General features: G+C 38.3%; 1 protein-coding gene across 1 annotated transcript in view; it reads left to right on the forward strand.

Annotated features, from left to right (window-relative positions):
* The window catches only part of ERP44 (endoplasmic reticulum protein 44), a 68,851-nt gene that overhangs the window by 32,953 nt on the left and 20,902 nt on the right, over positions 1-14,996 (forward strand). The window contains exons 2-5 of the mRNA XM_072153055.1: positions 1,988-2,060; positions 3,908-3,947; positions 6,834-6,949; positions 13,252-13,436. Coding sequence (XP_072009156.1) covers positions 1,988-2,060; positions 3,908-3,947; positions 6,834-6,949; positions 13,252-13,436 — 414 coding nt within the window. The remainder of the gene's footprint in view (positions 1-1,987; positions 2,061-3,907; positions 3,948-6,833; positions 6,950-13,251; positions 13,437-14,996) is intronic.

Consider the following 14,996-nt stretch of genomic DNA (forward strand, 5'->3'; position numbering starts at 1 on the left):
AAAAGTTGTTGCACAGAAAATGAGCACTTAACCCAGCTCTGTACAGAAAAATCAGCTGGTGCTGGGTGGCTGTCTCCAATAGAGAAAAGCAATGTTTTCGGGAGTCTATGGATCCATTGTTGCCCTAACATTACACTCAGAATTGTAATAAACTATATTATGCAGGTATATATGACTGGTCATTTAAATTTTATTCTAACTGCTGGCTTAACAAAGGCACATTAGTCCATAAAGATATCATTATAAGCACCTATATAATGTTATGTCACAATTCATTAATTTCTTATAAATATGTATACATGTACATATATGAGAAATTATTTCGAATTTTGAACAAGCTTAGTTCTAAAACTATTAGAACTAACTACAAAATCTCTAGTGAAAGAGACGCCATCAAAGCCAAATTATTCTGAGGAAAGCCCTAAGTGGGTAGAGCTTTAGCTGATTGGAAGCGCCACTCCAGGGTACACCTGAAGCTGTGATTATGGATGGGTTGCTGTCCTTTCCCTAGAGAAAATGTAGTTCGCAGATCTTAGATTCCTGCAAACTCTGCTTTTTATCAAATATTTGCGGTGTATATGTCTGAAAATGGTGTACAATACTATAAGATTGATGGAATTTTATACACTTTTTCATAATAAAAATCAATGAAAAAAAAAAAAAATAATATATATATATATATATATATATAATCTCTAATCTATCACTGCTTTTATCAACATCAATCCTTTTGTTTCTGGAGCAATGTTGTTCCCCCATCTATCATGACATCACTTTCCATTGTTTTATGTAACACTTTACTATAAATATGTTGCAAACGGCTGTATATATCAAAGCAAAACGAATAAAGTCTACTTTTTAGCAAGATCCATGAGCATCGCACCTCCTCATCCATGCTTGTTTGCTGAATTGTAACACTGGAGTTAACCTTGGTCCACAGTAATACAATGCATATCAGCCCCCAAGTCTATGTATTGACTCGGATCGGAGTCAGATATGCTTCATTACATCATTCAATAAGGTGAGGGTCCTACCATTTGTTTCTTCTCGCCTAGTGTCCGATCTCCTGCGCTTGAATTTTGTCTTCACTTTCCTTCTATACAGCTGAATAGTCTTCAGTCTTCCCAGATGCAATGTATCAAATGCAGGTTTACTGCCCTATGTTACACGGATATTGACAAGAGGTTCTCTATTTAATCGATAGTGTACTCTACTGTTGAATGTGTTCCACCTGTATGTTTTCTTGGGTATGTTTCTGACCTTCTTGCAATAGAAAGTCATAATTTGGCTTTCATAATTGGAGAGTCGGCTTATTGTTACATTTTCAGTGTAGAGGCGGGTTCACAGGCTATTCAGAGGAATGAGCAGTCATTCACATAAGGGAGAGAAGAGAGAGACACTTGGATGCATGTGCAACACCAGACCCTGGAAAGCATGCAGATTGTTACCATGAGGATCAGCTTGTAAACTAAGCAAGGCAGGGGGTTATAAATGAATTTAATATTTAGAAAACGGGCCAGCACTTTTGATAACGTTACATTTAGTAAAGATTTATTATGTAATGTTTGTGGGGCAATGGTAATGACTGTGCAACCTACTAGATTGTGCTTCTATAGTCCTTATGTAACTTTTCATAGGTTATTTTTACACAACCCGTTGTACTTTTCTCATTACTCGTTTTTTGATATCTCCTGACAAACCCTTTAAGATTGTGCTCTGCTTCATTCACTCACCAGGAAGGGGTTGGTGCAGGTGGGGTTTCTTGTTTGAGTTGTTCTTTGTATGCATTTATTTTTCATGTAAATTAGGAATTTTAAGTAAAAATGTATTTTGACGGAAAAAAAAATGTAAAGGGCAATTAATATCTGTTAGGTCTTCAGCTGTTTTTATTAGTACTTGTGAGCCAAAGTCCCCATAATCTTGGCTACCAATTGAGAAATCGGACTGTATTCATGCTGGTTCTTACGTTGTCACTTTTTAATTACAGGCGGCATGGGCTTGTGCTTCAGCAAAAGGTGACATCATAAATTTAGAAAGTGGCAATATAGATGAAATTTTAGGTAAGTATATATTTTTCAGGAGGTCAATTTTTTTTTCTTTCTTTAATGCAAAATCCTATTTTATCACCTCAGTGACAATATTTTTGAAATGCTTCATAAACAGACGAGGAATAGTGCGTACATGGTAGATTTTAACTACATATAAAAAAAAAATATGGGTAAAACGACCAAACTTGTTTTGCCGTTGCTTGTCATGTGACATATATGACAAGACCATATCATTCTTGTCCAACAAAACCTGCCCACATTCTCATTCATTGAGTGCCTACGAGATATACTACTTTGTTTTCACAGGAGGAAAGTAGTATAACAAAATTTTATGCATGTTTAACCACTTGGCGTCCTAGGACATTTGTACATCCAGGTTGTCGAATAGCTCCCGCCCCTGGATGTACATTTTTGGCCTCAACTGCTGTTAACCTGGATAGCAATGGTCATGAACCCCGCTGTTTAACCGTTTAGGCGTCACGGTCTAATGTGACCGGGGAGATTTTGTCATTGTGCATTTTAAGACTATGTTTGTGCATAGGCTGACTACTCTAATACACTGCCCAGTATTGCACAAGTGATCAGATGAATCCCGTAAAAATATAAAATTTCAAAAATTAGTTTTTTTTGCGCCTTCAAAAAAAGCAATAAAAAGTGATTTATATGTCACATTTACTCCCCTAAATTTATTATGATTCTAATAAAAAGTACAACTCAGTCCACCAAAAAATAAGCCCTAATACAGCTCAATCAACTTTTTATTTTTGTAATAAAAAAAAAATAAATTTACGCCTCTTAGAAGATGGCGGTTGCAAAAACAAATTATTTTTCTCTTTTTAAATGTTTTTATTCTGCAAAATTATCCAAATTTGAAAAATGCTGTATAAATGGGTTATTGCTGTAATTGTGCTGACCCATAGAACATAAATAGCATGATTTATTCGCTATACTGTGTATTAAACCAAAAGTTAAAAATATGTATCAGAATAATTTTTTTTTTCCTTCCCGCCAAAAAAGTTAAAATGATAAAATGTAATCAATGGGGTACAGCCACCCCAAAATCAATGTTACTTTTTAGGAATTTCTTTTATTTTCAGCGTTAAACCCCATAATGGAAAGTGGTGCTCAAATTCGAAAATGCCACTTTTTTGCTATTCTAACAAAAATTTAACAAAGTGATCAAAATGCCGTACAGTCCTTAAAATGGTAACATTGAAAATGTCATGAAAAAACAAATGACAGTACTCACAGCTCCTAACACCGAAGTATGAAAAAGTTATTAGCGCCAGAAGATGAAAACCTTTTTTTTTCTTTTTTGTACCGGAGGATTTAATTTTTGTGAATTTATGAAAACATTAAAACCTATGCAAATTTCGTATCTCTGTGATCACACAGTCCCAATTAATAAAGTAGACATGTTATTTGGTGCGCACGGTGAAAATCGTAAAATCCAAGCCCACGAGCAAATGGGTTTTCACCATTTTCATTGCATTTGGGATTTTCTTTCCCGCTTCCCAGTACACGGCGCGGAATATTAAATACCATCAATATGAAGTGCAATTTGTGACGCAGAAAAAAATTGTCACACAGCTCTCTACTTGGAAAAATAAAAAAGTTATAGATTTTTGAAGGTGGAGAGTAACCAATGGAAACACTAAACCAAAAAAGGGCTGCAGCGTTTAAGGGGTTAGAGAAGACCATTGCCAGTATTCAACTCGATTGTTCCTAGTTTAGTGGATTCGGTATTCTTTTATAAAGATTAAAAGATTCCTAGCACAGTAACTATGTAACATCCGTGTTAATTTTCTTTACAAATATTTAAAGTTTTGACCAATATTTTTTTCTCTCTTTTGTCACAGGTAATGCAGACGTCGCTTTAGTTAATTTTTATGCTGACTGGTATGTTTCCTGGTATTTTATATGCTTTTTATGTATTTGTACTGGTATAAACAAATATTATTGTTATACATTTACATTTAAAAACTGATAACACTAGAAGATCCAGAAAGGAAAGACAACCCTTTAACCCCTTGTGGCAAGGGAAGCATGCCAAAATGCACAAGTATTTGCTGCATTTTGCAGCTGCACCGATCACAGGTGTTATATTGGTTCATATCGTTTCAACCCTGTGATGTCATCTGAGAGCAAAAATCTGCAAAGATGACAGTGCAGAACCTGTCATCAATGCAGTTCTGTAACAATGTGCTAGGGGCATATTGTTAGATGCATATTAAAACTGCCATGTACTGCAATAAAAAGTGATCAATAGGTTAAGTCCCCAAAATGGTAGCAATAAAAACATCTTGTTCCACATAAAAAAACGCACCTTTTCATGGCTCAATGCGCTGTATTATACGTTGTTAGAGCCAGGATATGGTATAAATATTTTGTTTTATTTATTTTTTAAATGCTAAAACATGTTACCGTATATACTCGAGTATAAGCCGAGACCCCTAATTTTACCACCAAAAACTGGGAAAAACTACTGACTCGAGTATAAGACGAGGGTGGGAATACAGAAAGCCCCTAGTAGTATACAGCTAGCCTGCCCCCACGGCCCTTAAAAAAATAAACTTAAATACTCACCCTTCGATGTCAGCACGGCTCCCCGATGTTGGCGCGGCTTAACAATATCCCCCATGTCAGCGCGTCCCGTCTTCTTTCTTCTCCGTGGCTCCTCTTCTCTCTTCCGGCATGGACGCGGCCATGTTTTCTTCTAGCAGGCGCATAGTATGACGCAGCCGCTGCTGACGTCATAGTATGCGCGGCCACAAAGAAGATATGGCCGCGTCCATGCCGGAAGAAAGAAGATGAGCCGCGGAGAAGAAAGAAGACGGAACACGCTGACATCGGGGACATCGGTAAGCCACGCTGACATCGGAGGGTGAGTATTTAAGTTTATTTTTTTTTAAGTGGTAATTTTTTTTGTAATAGACTTGTGTATAAGCCGAGGGGACATTTTTTGTGCTGAAAAACTCGGCTTATACACAAGTATATACGGTAAATGCTATACAAATTTGCTACCCCCCATGATCGTACCAACCCAATAATTAAGAAGGTTATCATGTGGAGTGACCAGTGGAAGCCATAAAAAGAGATCCCAATGCATTTTTTTGTCAATTTGACAGCACTTGGAATTTTTTTACCCCCACTTCACAGTATGTGGAAAAGAATATTAAATATTGTCACTTGGAAGTACAATTTTTTTTTATGCAGATTAAAAGTCCATACACGTCATTACACAGAATTTTTTTAAGCTCAAAAAAGTTTTTGTTTTTTTCTGCTCATTTATGTACACTCTGCAGAAAAAAACAGAAATGTAGTTCCTTTCCTAATTTATTAAACAAGAAAAACTGAAATATCACATGATCATAAGTATTCAGAGCCTTTGCACAGTATTGAGTAGTAGTACAGACATGAGTAGTCTTGGGAATGATGCAACAAGTTTTTCACACCTGGATTTGCGAATCCTCTGCCATTCTTACTTGCAGATCCTCTCCGATTCCATCAGGTTGGATATTGAATGTTGTTGGACAGCCATTTTCAAGTCTCTCCAGAGATGCTCAATTGGGTTTAGGTCCGGGTTCTGGGCCACTCTAGAATGGTCAGATGTTCTGAAGCTGTTGATTTGTTATTTGTAGCTGTGTTCTACCACAATGTTTCACTGTTGGGATTGTATTTGGCAGGTGATAAGCAGTGCCTGGTTTTCTTCACACATACTGCTTGGAATTAACACCAAAAAGTTCAATCTCTGTCTCATCAGACCAGAGAATCTTATTTCTCCCGGGAGTCCATTAAGTTTATGCAGGTCTTCATATGTCTTGCTCTGAGAGGCTTCCGTTGACACACTGTCATAGAAACCTAACTGGTGGAGGGCTGCAGTCATAGTTGACTTTAGAAGTTTCTCCCTACCGCATCTCTGAAGCTAAGCCATAGTGATCCTGAGATTCTTCTTTACCTACTATCACCAAGGCTCTTTGCCATAAATGATTAGTTTAGCTGGGCGACCAGGTCAAGGAAGAGTTGTGGTCACCCCAGACATCTTCCATTTAAGGATTATGGAGGCCAGTGTGTTTTTGGGAACCTTGAGTGCTATAGCAATTCATTTGTAACCTTGGTCAGATATGTGCCTTGCCAAAATTCTGTCTATGAGCTCTTTGGGCAGTTCCTTAGACCTTGTGATTCTCTTGTGCTCTGACTTGCACTGTGAGGTCTTGTATAGACAAGTGTGTACAGCTCCATGCAAGAAGTAGAACCATCTCAAGCAGGATCAATAGGAAATGGACAGCATATGAGTAAAATATGATATCAGTTTTTCTTGTTTAATAAATTGGAAAAAATATCAACATTAATGATATATATATTATATTATATTATTATATATATTTTTTAAGGGGTCTGAATACTTTCCATATCCTCTGTATATTGGCAGATAGGTGCATGGTTATGCTATAGTCTTATGCTGCAACAGATTTATCACGCTGTCTGATCCATGAGGATAAATCTGTAGTAAAACTCAGTGATCTAGTGATACTTTTTACCATCTATAATGTGAACTTAGTTTATGCCAGAAAACTGCTTCAACTGCATTTTCATAGTATTTGGCCCATGGAGTTTTCCCTGTGATGCCACACCCTGTTTTTGAGGCCATTCCCCTTTAAAGTAGTCAGAAAAATGTCTTTAAAACTGTCTAAAACCCTTGATGAATGTGGCATAAGATTTTTTTTTATGGTGAAAGTGACATTTTTTTTTTACTTTTTTTCATTGTAATAATTTTTATTTTAGGTGCAGATTCAGTCAAATGTTGCATCCTATATTTGAGGAAGCTTCAAATATAATTAAAGAAGAATATCCAGATAGCAATAAAGTTGTATTTGCTAGGGTGGACTGCGATCAGCACTGTAAGTAGCACATTCATAATTTCAATGTATTTTGTATTTTAATTTCTATTTAATATTCTGTGCTTTGTATTGGGAAGCTTGAAAAATAAATTGCCAGAAAAGCGCAGCAGCAGCATTTTCTGACAAATTGGTCTTTTACAACTTAACTCTTATTATTATTTTTTTTTATTTGTTTTCATTAAATTATCTATCTTGATCTATTATAATTGTGCTTGATTAACCAGCCATGAAAACCTCGTAGAGATCACTGCTTGCAGAACAACAGATTGCTCTCACTGTCCACTGTCCACAATTCCACTGTCAAAACACACAAGCACCAAATGCAGATGCGTCCTTTATAACACAACAGACACCTACACGGAATGGTGTTAAGCCCATATGTAAAATAAGATTTTAAGGGGTCATCCCTTCTTGTCAAGTAAAGGAATTCTTGAAAACCTAATAAGGACACTTTCTCCAGAAACCAAGTGACTGCATTGACGTGAATGTTCGGAAACTCTGCATTCCTTGGAAAGTATAAAACCAAAAATGAATCAAGAGTATTCAGGTCCAATTAAATCAATACTTTATTAAGAAAAAGACATAAAAATAAATATATAAAATGCAAATAATCCAGCTCCACGGACACTCCGGTTGTAGATAAAAACGTGATATTTTTCTTTATTGAAGTACAAAAAGGAGGTATACAGCCAAGCAGAGGGAAACACACACAGAGCCACGGTTATGGTCTACACGTTTCGGAAAACTCCTTAATCATGACCTGATTGGGCATGTGAGCAGGTGTGAATAAATCCCAACTACCTGCAGTCACATGACCTGTTAAATTTACATAGGAAACGTATACATATAAAATCTAATACAAATAGTGTTACACGTGTATAAAAATGGGATAACAACAACTATAGAATAGCAAATAGCATATGGCAGTCACAGAGAAATTTGTACAATCACCTGCATGAGCTGTTTGGAAGTGTTTGGACGCCATAGATATGTTTAATGCCTGTTTATTTTTCACATCTGATAAATGTCGCCTGATTCTTATTTTTAAAGGCACCTGTTGTGCACCCCACATATTGAACCTGGCACTCCTTACATGTGATACAATATACCACATATGTTGTGTTTACAGTTTATAAAACTTTTTATTTTGAAAGATTGATGTGTGACTGCAGAGGTTACTTTGTCTGTGGAGTGCACATATTTGCAGCACGTGCAGATGTTATGACCGCACTTGAAAAATCCCTTCATGTGTAACCAGTGTTGCGTTTCTTTTGATGATGGTGAAAATAATAAAACTAGGTGAAATTATTTGTCCTAATGTGGGTGCTTTTTTAGAAACAAAATTAAAGCCTTCAGATATTATGCCATCGCAAGACAGCAGTGGTAGGTGTTTTTTTTTTTGATTTTTTTTTTATTTCTTCATATTGTTGACTATATGTTGTGACAAAAGTGATAGATGGTTTAGTGTTCGTCTTTTTTCTATTTTTGTTGTTATCCATTTTGATTAGTGTTTCTCTGGGAATGTCGCTAGTAATGTGAATTGCTCTTTTAAGCATCCAGTTTGGATAGTTTCGTTGTTTTAATTTATCACATACTTTTTTTGATTCCAGTGAGAAACGTGTTGTGTCTGTACAGTTACGTTTGGTGCGGATTAGTTCTCCGACTGGGAGATTTTTTTATTACATGTTTTGGGTGACATGATGACACTTGTAAAATTGAATTCGTGGCTGTGGGTTTTACAAAAGGAGATATGCATATTTTATCCTTGGCCTCCAGTGTGATGTCCAAAAAATTAATAATTCTAGGATCCATGTGAAAAGTAAATTTTAAATTAAACTGGTTTTGATTGATGTATGAAACGAATTCCGTAGCTTCATAATCCGTCCCCGCCCCCCACCAGTGGCAGGTCATCTACATAACGACCATACCCCCTGATGTGGGGGAGAAATGGATTGGCGTCGCTAAACAAAAATCTCTCTTCCCAAACAGCCATGTAAATATTGGCTAGCGATGGGGAGCATTTGCCCCCCATCGCCGCACCGCATTACTGCATATAGAAATTATTGTCAAATGAAAAATAATTATTTAACAAAATTTCAATTGACAGAACAAGAAATTCTTTCACTGGGTTTCACTCTGAGTATTGACTGTATTTCTGTAAAAAAAAAATATGTAAGACATTCTAATGCAATATGATGTACCAGAAACGGATAAAGGCTTACTACATCACATGAAAGCCAAAGAAAATGTTCTTTCCATGGAAAAGAATCTAGCAATGAAATGGTGTGCTTTCTATCCTTTAGATAACCAGGAAGGGCTACCACTAGTGGTTGCAAGTGGAAATCCACCCATTCCCCAAGACGCTCTGTCATGGACCCAATTCCTGCCACATTAGGGCGTAAAGGAGGTGGGAATATATTTTTGTGCATCTTGGGGAATGAGTGGAAAATGGGAACCACTGGAAAGTCAACATATAAGTAATTAGCAATGCGTTCTGAGATGGCACCCAAGGTGACTCCTTGGTTAAGCAACTTTTTAAAAGTAAACTGCAATTCTATTGTGGGATTGGTTTTTAATGCCCTATAAGTCGATGTGTCCCCCAAAATTTGTAAATTCAGTCGTTTATACAAGCAGGTCTTTGTTAAATTGTAGTTCTTTAACGGCTTTCTATTGTTCTTGAATTCTAACAAATGAAGAGTGTGTGTGTACATCAATATTACCAAAACCTTGAGTAAATAGCAGCAGAATAGGTAATAAGTTAAAATACAAATTTTATTAGAAAACTTCTAAAAATGAAACTTGGACAGTTTCTGCTCACACTAAAGGGTACAGCACAACCCTGACCATCCCGGTACATGGGTGAAAAATTTGGCTCAAAAATACATAATCATAATGCTGATGACTGGGAGATACTAACAACTGGAAGCAGATCGTTACAGTATACGTGATCAAGTTAAATCAGCCTACCCCAAGAGTGGTGCATATGTCTGACTGGAACTCTCTTACCACTATACTTGTCCAGTGTCAGTCACTCCAAATGGGCTGGGAGAGAGCTTTATTCCTACAAGGTATCAGCCAGGGAGGGGGTAGGCCCTAACATTGCTTTCTCCTGACCCCAAAAGACTCCCGTCCTTACAAGTGCAGTCCCAAGTATTGTCCCTTGCTCTTAAATGCGTCATGCCTCCCTGACCCGTTTCAACAAATAGTCTTATCAGAGAGAGTAGAGTTATTCATAGATAGGCCATACAACACGTCAGAAGTTGTTTGGACACAGGGAAGGAGTGCCTTCACCCATTCAGAGGAGCCTGCTGTTCACACATGGTAATGGCGTGTGGCACCTTCCCTAGGTGTGAGCAGGATTAAAAAAGGAGAAACCGGACCCACCCCCTGTGGCAGATTGTATTCTGATATGACCTACTGTTTTTTGCAGCAGCGCAGCATCTCTCCAGAGTCTGCAGGTGCCGTGTTAGTACGCGAACCGGAAGTCCTCCCTGTCACTTCCGGGTCAGTGGCCGGAATACAGTGAGATTGTATGTTGCCTTGGCATGTAGTGTAGTGTACTCGCAGTTGCGCTGTGATACTTACTAAGGTCAGGCTTGGATTCCCAGGCAACAGGCATAGTTACTAAGTTAAATTAGATACTTAATGTAGATGGTTGGTTGTGGTGGGGAAAAAGAAAAAAGAAAAAAAAAGGAAAGAAAAATGTATACATATACTGAGAAAACATAATCGATGACTTATTAGTCACTTAGCTTATATCACTACTAGTCACTGGTCACTTGTAGCTTCATATTGATTTTGACTTTATCTTGCTACAAGAACAGACCGTAAGGTGTTTGAATTGCAGAAACAAACTTTTTAACCAACTGGCTAAATGGGAACATAGATTTGATAGTCCCATCATATAAAGCAATTGAACTGTAGTTGTAGATTGAGACCTCCGGGTGCCACAGTGTCTGGCAGGTATATCCACCTTGCTTCTCTCTGTAGCACCCTACGGTCCCAATCTCCTCCTCTTTGTGGAGTCGGTACTAGTTCAATTCCGGTAAATTTAAGGGAAGAGGCTTGTCCATTATGCATGGTATGTATGTGACATGCAATGGGGGTATCACGGTCATGTTCGGTATCCCCCAAATGAGCCCCAATTCTCCTTCGGAACTCTTGTAGTTGTGGGTTGGAATATGTGGGTAAAACCATCCATGTTGCTTTATAAATGACCCCCCTTGATTTAGAGTTGATAAAGTATCTAATCACAGGTCTTGTTGCTGTTATTACCGACGAAAGTTTTGCCTGTTTTGATGTATGGACATGCAATACATCCGCTACATCTGTAGCAACCCGTTGTTTTTTGGTTAAGCCATGTCCCAGGAGGGTTTGGGGCCCTATAGTGACTATGCACTAGTCTGTCACGTAGTGACCTCCCCCGTCTAAAAGTCACAAGTGGTCTTTCTCTTAGAACATCTTTTAGATCGGGGTCCATGCATAGAATGGGCAAATGTTTTGTGAGGACTTTCCTTACTGTATCTGCCCCGTTGTCAAAGGTAGCAATCAACCTTATCACTTTTTGGGAGTCATCTCCGTCTGTCCGTTTTTGTAGTTGGTAGTTCCGGTCTTTCTTTCCCTGAAGCCTGCTGGAATGCCCTCCATAGACATTGGTCCGGATACCCCCTTTTTCTAAATCTGTCCCTAAGGTCATCCGAGAATCTTTTGAACTCTTTGTTGTTACTACAGATACTGACCCTTTGGGATCCCTTCCTGTAAACACTTAGGATGATTACTCTCCCAACGGAGGAGGGCATTTGTTGAGGATGGCTTTCTATATACCGTAGTCTGTAGAAAACCAGTACTGTCTTTTTTAATCATCACATCCAAGAACGGTAGTTGGTTCTGGTCAATTTCACAGGTGAACCTCAGTCCGATGTCGTTTCTAATTTTTTGACAAAGGTCCGGAAAGATTCCATATCACCCCTCCATAAAACAAATATGTCATCAATAAATCTTAAACAGAGTTCGACTCTACCCAAGTCCTCTGGGGGGGGGGGGTGTCTCCAAAAATGACAGTCTTCTCCCACCAGCCCAGGAGCAAATTTGCGTAGGTGGGAGCACAAGGGCTCCCCATCGCAGTGCCCCTGAGCTGGTGGAAGAATTTGACATGAGCAGCCCCTCCTCACTGTGAAGCAACACTCGGCATAGCTACAAGTCACAGCTACTGCAGGAATAGGCTAAATGGAGGAGTATAGCAGGAGAATACTGGAGACAGATAATCAAGACAATATGTAAAGTTGTTTTACATCCCAAAAGCTGTAGATTTGTGGGGGGGAACATACAATGGGCTACAAGTTTTGTTAGGCCTTTAGTTATTTGCTTCAGTTACTGTAAGCCAAAATTTGTTATGGTCAAACACACAGAACATCATACCCAAGTAGGGTTGCACTCGAATTTTAATTACTTTTCCAGGTATTGTATCGCATCACAGTCCTCAATACCAATACAATATTTTCAAGAAAAGAAAAAAAGTATTATTTTAATGTTTAGGGTGCATTTGCACTGCGTTTAGAAATGCAATGCAAACGTCTGGAACGGGGCTCAGTTACTGATCTCATGTGTTTCAATGGAAATGCGAATGCGATCAGACTGTCTCATTTAGACGGGCATTCTTATGTCCATGTGCTATCCTTTTTTTTTCTTTTTGGATCGCAGGTGGAGTGTGGAGGTTCAAATTCCCGGCTGGGCAAAAAATTATTTAATTGAATAATTTAGAGACTTGTGTCAGGGTAAACCCTGGGAGAGGTAGAGATCCATATATGGTGATATCTCCCTGATGGTCCCTGTTCTGCTGCTAACCGACACATCTTTTAAAAGGATTCCCTGCCTGGTGTCTGCTCTATGGGAATCCTCTGCAGACAGATACAAGGAGTCTGTAGAAAAGTGGAAGTCTTTCAGTACTTCAAGGAACACAAACCCAGTATTGAACCATACTCACTTTGAAAGTATCGTACAAGTACCAAGATTTGGATGCATTGTGCAACCCTATACCTTACCTCTGTATAGTCACTGGAAAGATAGTACCTGTATTCAACCACACCTTGCTGCACACCAAATTACCGAAGGTCTTTTGTATTTGGCCAAATATTGCTACAATACACTGTTGGGAATGAGGCCTAAATGATGTTCTACCTGCAAAATTAGTAAAGCTGCTCTGATAATGTATGTTAAACAAATTATTATATTTCTATGTATTGATTACAGAAAAAGATTTATGCCAGATAATCTTACTAATTTAATATTTCTTTAATTTATAGCGGACATTGCACAAAGATATCGGATAAGCAAATATCCCACATTAAAGCTGTTTAGAAATGGAATGATGATGAAGAGAGAGTATAGAGGTCAGCGGTCAGTAACTGCAATTGCAGATTACATCAGACAACAAAAAAGTAATCCAATAAGAACAGTTGGAGATCTAGAAGAACTGAAAACTATTGATGTGAGTATTTTGTAAAAGGATATTATTTTTAATTTGACTCAAATAGGTTTTGATTTGTTAACAGAGATTGTTAGTGACCACCCATATGGGTTTATACGTTGGTACGTTGGCCACTAAGAGGCCCTCTTCAGGCACCCCAACACCACCCCCGCCCCCCCCCCCCCCCCCCCCGCGTGCAGGGAAGAGCAGTGCCCCGGCTAATAGTCCGGATCGGAAATCTGTTCCGAACTGACTGTTAACCAGTTAAATCCATGGTCAATGTTCCGTCTGTGGGGTCTGTTTACCCGGCACCCAGCGATGCGACCACAGGGTGCAGTCTTCTTGGTCGGGTCTGCCTTCTGCATTTGCCAATTCGGTCCAGCTCCTGTAAGTTAAAAAAAAATTCCCAAAAGCCCCAAACACATATAAAACAATAAAAAGTAAAGTACAACATGTTAGGTGTCACCACCAAAGGTCCCAAAATATCCAATCCATGAAGATAAAAACGGTTACTCCAGACGGTAAACACCATAACTGAAAAATGCGCTCAAATGCCTGAATCAACACTTTTTTTTGCCATTTCGCAACACTTAAAAAAACATAAAAAATTATCTAAAGGTTGCACAGTCCCCAAAATGGTAGCAATGAAAATACCAGTTTGTCCTGGAAAAAATGATGCATATGGTAAGTGATAATTTTTTGGGGGGTACTTTAATTTTTAAATTTTTTGGTAAAATCTATTAACTCCTAATGTGGCATCTCTGAAATCGTACTAAACCAAAGAACATAAAAGAGATGCATTTGGAATGTACAGGTAAAGACGTAAAAACAGAACCCACAAAAACATATGGCGCAAATGCAGTTTCTTGTCGGTTTTGGTGAATTTTGAATTGTATTTCCACTTCCCAGTACAAGGAATGTACAATTTGTTACGCAGGAAATAAGCCTTCAAACAGCTCTGTACATTATATAAGCTAAAAGTTGATTTAATTTTAAAAGTAGGGAGCGATAAACAAAGTAAATGGGGGAAAAAGCCTATTAGTGGCAAGGGGTTAATATGCCCCCTATACCACATGATAAAAAGTATACAAATTCTCTGGGATAAAGGTTTGTGGTACCTGAGGCCACGTTCACACGTGGCATTTTGGTTGCGTTTTGGAAACAGTACAAAGACTCCACTCATGATATTTTGGTAACATTGTGTTTCCAACACGTTAACTAAATGCAGAGTAAATACAATCTTACCTCAACGTGCGATCAGAGGTGGAGCCTTTTGGATTGTTTCATAACGCAACCAAAATGCAATGTGTGAACGTGGCCCCAGGGGCTCTACATACGCACCATGGCACCTGAAAACTATTCTGCCCTACAAAAGCTCAATGGCTCTCCTTCCCTTCCGCGCCCCAACCATGTGCCCTGACAGTGGGTTACATCCACATATGGGGTGTCCTCTTACTTGGAGAAAACAGAAAATACATCTAGTAATATATTGTGCAACTTTTATTCAGTTAATGTGGGTACATTTTGCGGCTAAATGAATGTATTAATAATAAATAATAGTGAATTCCAAATCAATCCTTC

The sequence above is a fragment of the Engystomops pustulosus genome, chromosome 5 (assembly GCF_040894005.1).
Source record: "Engystomops pustulosus chromosome 5, aEngPut4.maternal, whole genome shotgun sequence".
NCBI lineage: Eukaryota > Metazoa > Chordata > Amphibia > Anura > Leptodactylidae > Engystomops > Engystomops pustulosus.